This window comes from Phyllostomus discolor, chromosome 10 (genome assembly GCF_004126475.2).
Source record: "Phyllostomus discolor isolate MPI-MPIP mPhyDis1 chromosome 10, mPhyDis1.pri.v3, whole genome shotgun sequence".
Lineage (NCBI taxonomy): Eukaryota > Metazoa > Chordata > Mammalia > Chiroptera > Phyllostomidae > Phyllostomus > Phyllostomus discolor.
This window is the reverse complement of record NC_040912.2, coordinates 28,454,666-28,462,027: the sequence shown is the minus strand read 5'-3', so window position 1 is coordinate 28,462,027 and position 7,362 is coordinate 28,454,666. Positions and strand designations below refer to the sequence as shown.

The 7,362-nt window shown below is 38.0% G+C and overlaps 1 protein-coding gene across 2 annotated transcripts in view; it reads right to left on the bottom strand.

Moving 5' to 3' along the window:
• Positions 1–423: 423 nt before the first annotated feature.
• The window catches only part of PON2 (paraoxonase 2), a 26,230-nt gene continuing 19,291 nt past the window's right edge, over positions 424–7,362 (bottom strand). For both annotated transcript variants that reach the window (XM_028525776.2, XM_036010593.1), the window contains exons 5-9: positions 6,708–6,834; positions 5,089–5,289; positions 2,551–2,632; positions 1,685–1,813; positions 424–1,053 (exon numbers count right to left, since the gene is read on the bottom strand). In XM_028525776.2, coding sequence (XP_028381577.1) covers positions 895–1,053; positions 1,685–1,813; positions 2,551–2,632; positions 5,089–5,289; positions 6,708–6,834 — 698 coding nt within the window. In that variant the 3' untranslated portion in view covers positions 424–894. The remainder of the gene's footprint in view (positions 1,054–1,684; positions 1,814–2,550; positions 2,633–5,088; positions 5,290–6,707; positions 6,835–7,362) is intronic.

Here is a 7,362-nt window from a genome sequence, read left to right as displayed (position 1 = left end):
GAGAACAGAAAAATCTCTCCCTTATGTGGCAAGGACCCTTGGCCTCAATCCTAGCACAGCCAGGACTAACCATGTGGCCCTGGACGGCTGACTTCCATCTCTCTTGAAGTTCATAGTTGTGTTCAATGGGGAGGTGGCTTGATTCTCCAGCTCCACCTTTGACCTCTTCTTTGTAGGCCAGGTGGGCTCGCATTAGGAAAAGAGCTGATGGAACACTCCATACTAACCGAGAATTCAAGTTGCCATATTTAGTTGACTGTTTTATTTTATTCAAATAAAGAGCTCATTTACATTCAGCTTTCAATGAGAAAAGACAGAAATTAACATTGGGAGGCCTGCCTGTCCCAAGGAAACCCCACGAGGAAGCGGCCACTTTCCCACCCCCCCCGAAGACCTGCCTTGAGAAGGAAACACAGACAAAACTTGGATTTCAGTTAGTCTTTAATAGAACTCCAACTCTTTAGTAGTAAACAAAGATGTAAGTATAAAACATCCAAACGTGTTATCTCTCAGTAGTCCGGAACAGTCACAGTGGTCACTCTGTTGGAATAAAGGTCACTCACATTTTAAGGAAATAGATCTACCCTGTTTCAGTGGATTTCTCCTCTGGAAACTGGAAGGAAGAGGTAAGGCTTATTTTGTGCAAGGTGTATTCACTTTACCAAAAGCAGCTTCTCTCTCCTTAACTTGGCATTTTAAAAAAAAACTGTTCATTCTCCTTTTACGTTAAAAGTGCTACAAGAACGGAAGGGCCTTCCCTTGCTGAAATAAAATTAACCATACAAGTCCTACATTCCTGGCTCGAGTTGGCTGGTTAAATTCCCTCAGAATTAGCGATCCATAGAAAAGTAATTGTTAAGAGAAGTTAGCACGCTCACAAACCAACAGTACAATTTAGAGTTCACAATATAGGGCTCTGTGGTACAAAGTGCCTATGAGCAGCTTCCTGTCATACACTGAGGCCACAGAACTCCCCTGGAGGACAGATCCGTTGTTGGCATAAACTGTTGTCACCACAGGCTTCTCTGATAGAATGTTCTGGATGCGGAGAACCTATTCAGGAGAGACAAAGGATTACTGTAAAACCACCATATGCCTGTCAGTGCATCACCAATAATCCACCTTTCACAATGAAACAATGATTAAGAGGGCACGTTGTTGAAAAATAGCAGCTACCAATCGTTTTAAATGTTTAATTGGAGTACTTTCTTAAACCTTCAAAGAAAGTACTTTCTTAACATCTACTTATTTCATGCCAACACACAGGATTTAGCATTATTACAGTAATTGAGCATTAACAGAAATACTTCCACACTAATGCGTCTACTTTCACACTACTTTAAAGCTGGAACAAAAGTCATGACATGTGGTGAGTTGACAATAAGCCAGGTATTTAAAAAATTGCCAGTATGCCACATAGGGAGCCCACATGTCTTTATAAAAATGCCTTTTCACTAGCTGCCACCATAATTTAATACATCAAAAGATTACCTTTCTAAAAGTATTTAAGCAATGTGAAACTCGGCCAATTATTGGCTTAAAGCAATTGCAAAGCCACTACATTAGTTTACAGTATTATTGGTTTAAAAAGACTAATTAAACAAACCAGCCCCATGACAGTGTGCTGCATCATTAGTTCAAAAGGCCTTGAATAATTAAGGATGAAAACTAAAAATATAAAAACCTCTGATGAAGGAGGATTGTTCGGGTCATAAATGAAGAGCTTCTGGCCGTTAGGATGACAGCCCACCAAGATGTCCCCCGAGGAAGGATCAATGGATAAATTATCCACCAGTGTGTCCAACTTGAGTACCTTCCAAATGAAAAAATGTCAATACCTAAATGACACGAGAAACTTGATTAAATAATTTAGGGCTAATCTTTCCTGCCTCTATGCATGTGAGGAAATTACATCTCCCTGCTTCCACTCCTTTAACATCAATATTGCTTAGAATGAATTTAATAAACTGATTTAGAGTCACTCTTCATCTTCCCTGATATTAAGAAAGTTAGGGTGATAATCCATCTCTCTAAAAAATGAATTCCTTTTCCCTCAAAAGATGCACAATGATCAGTTAGTCAAAGAACTCATTCAAAGCAAAATAGGAAATTCTTAATCAGTCTAAAATATGTGTTATCAAGCAGGAAGAAAATAATAGTGATGTGGAACCCAATTTCTACCTTCATTTATTATTGAAAGAACTGACAATGTGCATAAATCTTCATTTCAGTATTCATCTATTAGTCTTTTCAATTGTGAAAATTCTCATTGGAATTCATCAGGTGCCATCACTCCTTCATGTAATAGGCTCTAAATCGGATGCAAATATCACTCCCGACCCACTGCGGCGGGTAATCGTGGCCAGTCTCCGTGATGGCTGGGACAAGAGACTCCGCCAGTTACAAGGTGGGAGTGTCTGAAAAACCAGAATGCCGACACTGGCATCCATACTCTGTTCCGAGTGAGGTATTGCCATAATATAGTATAGCTATATAATTTCAGCGTGTAATAGATTAATGTCGGCTTTATATATGTAAAGAAATATTTACCTTCAGTTGAGTTAAATTCATATTAGGATGTTTTTCCAAAACATGAATTTCATGAGCCAAGGTATCAGCAACATAGATGTACCTTTGCAGAAAGGACACATTGGTCAGAGCTCCATGGCAATACAGAGGTTCATTACCACAGAAGCAAGCATAACTCTTAATAATCTGCAAATAAGTTAATCAATGATGGGCCCTCAAGCAATGCTTGATAAAGTCAATTTTTATTTAAAAGGTAAGCTTTCAAAATCAATTCAGTGTTGCTACAACAATCATGGAATTGTTAAATTATTTTTCAAAAAGTTTGTAAGGAAAAATAATATATAGGACACCATTTTGAATATAAAGCCTGTGATATCTGCCACCAAAAGGACAACAGAATATTTGGCTTCAGAAAAAAAGCTTTTATATTTCACAATATAATTTGATAGTTCTAGGTATCATTTACATGTTATAGTACAGAACAGAACATGTTTTACTATTTATTAATATTCATTACTATTTAATAAAATATTTATTAACATATTGAAAATATTAAGAGTAAGAGCTAAGTACCTACTCAGAACAATCTGTCCAAAGAATGAATTAATGGACTACTTTGATTTCACTCTTTGAATGGACTGTTCCAGGGCAATCATTCTATTAAGCAATTGTCATGAGTTAAGCCATGAACTCAGTATTGTGACAGAAACATAAAAAAAAAAAGACACAACCTTTTTCCCCCAAAAGTTTTTAGTACATTGGAATGATCAGACTGGTTTGTACACATTAAACAAATAATGCAGCATGACTGGTGCTGTAAGAAATACTTCAGGTCTAGAGACTGAAGAAATATCTAGACTCTTGAGAACACAAAAGGGCTCACAAAGGGGCATCTGCACTGATACGGAACCAGAGATGGGATTTGAGGATATGAGGACAAGACACCTTCAAGGCAGAAGGAAACATGTGAGCTAATGCACAGGGGCAAGAATGAGAGAGGCACGTTTGCAAAATAATAATGAGTTCTTTGTCTGAAGCATGGAAAGTATCAAAACAGTAGAAAAGGAAGGGTAGAGTTAGCCCATTAACGAAATTCCAACCCTTCAGCCTGCCTTGATTTAATAAGCAATTGGGTTCCACTGAATTTTTAGAATAACAAAGAGGCATAATAACAAATGGTCACTTCCATTCAACAACTAAGCATTTGTTCTGCACCTGGCAGTGCTTAGCATGAGTCAAAGATGAAGCAGACAGAGCTCCCTCTTTTGGGGGCTCTCAAAGGCTAGTTGAATAGAGAGAGAAAAATTGACAACAGTGGCAGAAAATGGAAGTGGGCTGCAAACAAGTTGGAAGAATGTCTAATGCTCTAGCCAGGGAGGATGAGACACTATGCCAGGCAGATGTCAGTGGAAAGGACAGGGGGCGAGAGTGGGGGTCCACACAGGTACGACAGACATGACTCACTCCCTGTTTGGCAAGAAATGGTACAAGAGCAGGATTAACGCTTAAGCCCCTTTTATTATTATTATTATTGTTACTATTTTTAGTGTGAAGGACTGGGAAGTCTGACTCAGAAAGGTGAGAGCTGGTAAGAAAAACAGATTTGGCTGGAGAAGTTAGACAGTGTCAGTTATAGACAAGATACATTAAATAATTAGACATGCATTTTCTGTAATCAACGTGAAAGGAGAAGTTTTGCCATGAAAATGAAGACATTTAGTTGTCAAGAACTGCCAAATTTATTTCATGTTATATGTGTAGTAGTTTAAATGGTTGCGAGTGCTTAGGCAGTAAAGAGGAAAGTAATAAAGAATTTAACATCTTTTCTATAGGCTGTGGTTGGACCTATAAAAATAGTAGGAAAATTATGGAAGGCAATTTGACAATATCTATTAAAGATATTTAAAGGGCTCATTCTTTGCGCAAACAGGTCTACTGTAAGGGGCTGTTCTGCAGAAACACTTCTACAAATGTACAAAGAGGAGGGGCTCATTAGCACCGTGTTTAGGCCAGTGCCCAGTCGGCACTGGAACCTGGGTTCTGTGTGACTCCCAAATCTGAAGATTTCACCATGATACTATAATGTTCCCAAAGGAGTTTTTCCTTAAAAATATTTGGATAAGTGTAAGTAGTAAATGAGACATACAAAATGGTGTTTACAAAGAAAAAAATAATCTACATATCCATCAACAGAGAATTAAATTAATTAATCATCCTTATAATGGAATAATGTATAGCCAATAAAACAATGAGATATTTATTTAAAACACCTACCTGATACTTTGATATGTATATATAAATATGATACTGTTTTATTAAAAATTACATTTATGCAATATATGATACATAACAAAAGTCAGGTATTGTATGTAAACATATAATACATATAATTATATAATAAATATATTACATATACATATTTAATCATATATCACATATGTTATATATAATAGACCACAAATATCAAGTAAGCTATTTCCACACTGAAAAAAAAAGTGAAGAATTTGGCCCATGACCACAACTGAGAGGAAATGAAGCTAGTTTTATAAGGGATCATACTTTTTGTCAGGTGAAATACTAATCCCATTGGCTGAATCAAATCCTTCTGCTACCACTTTAACTTCACGTGGACTATAGTAAACAACGTTTGTCCAGTGCAAGTTCAAGTATGTTTCCAAATACTTTAGGAAAGGATCAGAGAAATAGTGGTCATTGGTGGCATAGAAATGTGTAGGTCCAACAGCTATGATGTCACTCACACTGAAAGAGAAAAACAACATGTGAGAGAGAAGAAAAAGCCAGTTGGTCTCCATATTAAAGATTAGAAATCCAGAAGGTTTACACAATACATGTGATAAATTTGGGGGAAGAGGTTTCTCAGGAAAAGTTCGGCTAAAATCACATAGCTATAGCAGTATGTAATCTAGTGTAATACCATTTGCCAAAGAATAATTTTGTATGCTACCAGGGAATTTGAAGACAGGACATTTAGCAATTAAGGCAGGGTCTTATATTAAAAAAGGACTTGGTGCCGACTCTATGGTTTTTGACAGCAAGAAATGGAGGGAAGACAGCTATCCTTAGTATAGAGCCTTTTTGGTTGGTGAGCTGGCTGGTAGGCTAATAACATTTACCCAGCTTGCATTTACTCAGTTGCTGGGTCTTCCTGAGTTTCTTTGCTTAGTTATTAGTCAAACGACGGTTGGTTGTTCAATTTCTACCTGACTCACAAAGCCAACCAGCCGAGAATGACCTGGCACTCGATAAACACTTGCAGAGAAATGGATGATGAAATTGCCACAGTACAATGCTTTAGGTGAGAGATTTATATGCTAAAAACAATTACATTTTTAAAACCAGTTAGGCAAAGGTGTTATTAAATTTGAATTCCAATGACCCGATGCAAAAGTTTCTGAAAGAGCTGCTTTCTCCTTTGTGAAATGAAAAACAGCTACAGGTAGGTGGGCCCCCTCTTTCTGAAAGAGCTCTGTCATGCAGAGCCTGCCTAGGTGGTATTTCTGCTCCTGTTTACTTATGAAGCGCATTTCTGGAAGAATGGCTGAAGTTACATGCTTCCCTAAGTAGGGAAGTAGAGATTAAAAATATCTATCAAATTCATACTTTAAAAAAGCAGTAGGCTAATGCCAGCTGAGCTGGGGAGATACACGACTCTCTTTCAGTCACATTATCAGTCAGCTGTGTGTTCCTGAAGGAGTAGCGACCCACTTCCAATCTGAATCCTTCCAATTCTGTACGGTCATTAGCTCGTGGCCACCACTGACCCCATGAGAACACTTTGTATTAGTCCCTTACAAAGCATACAAACTCTATACAAAGCAGGCTGCTCTTCCTTGACAGGACAGGTATTGTTGTTTAGTTGAGTGATGAGTCATCTAAGATGGAAGGGGACAGCAGGGAAAATGGTGAGGTTCGTCTTCTGCTCCCACGATGGCCCTGAGGAGCATCTCTCCCTGTAGTTTTAGCATTTCATCATTTCTCAAGGGACTCCGCACAGAACACTGGTTATTGTAATGAGGGACATCGACCTTCCCTGCTCTACAGGGAAACCACACACACGAAGGCATGTTTATGTGTGTGTGCTTTAGGGAGAGGACCGCCATGGGGAGTATCGGAAAATGCTGGAGATAAAATGGAGAATGAACAAAAGGACAAAGTACCTTGGAAGAAGCTCATGTTTGATTGTTTTCAGATGCAAAAGAAAATTATCTTCTTCTTCAAATTTAAAAATTTCCACTGTATTCTTGGATTCTGGGTGGTTTACAACAAAGAGATAAACTGTGTCATCTGAGAAACAGGAACAACAGAGTTAATTTACCAGAGAACCCTAGGACCTCTGGGCAGACACTGACATTTAAATACCCCGGGCAAGCAAAGGTTAAATGTCTGGGCTGTAAGATGAGCGAACGGATCCTTCGTCCTCCCTGTCTTTCCCATCACTGTTTGCCTGGTGTTATTTCTGATCACTGGTCCCCTGACCTTTAAGAAAGAATGTTTTCCACTCCAATACAGAATTCATGAATAATCTGTGGATAGTTTAATTCAAAAACCTAGCTCTGCTTTTTTAATGCAATGATCATATTGTATATAAAAAGGTTATGAAATCTAAACATTCTTTCAGGTGTTAACTGTTCGAAATTCAAAATGTAGCATAATTTACACTAGGCTGAAAAGGCAAAGGATCAACTTATTTGTATGAAGCATACAGGAATAATTCATGAGTTAACTGCTCGCTTACAGTAGACATGATCTGAATCTATTTCCCACAGTCATTTACAAACCATTGCGAGTTTCTCAACGTTGGTAGCTCATCAG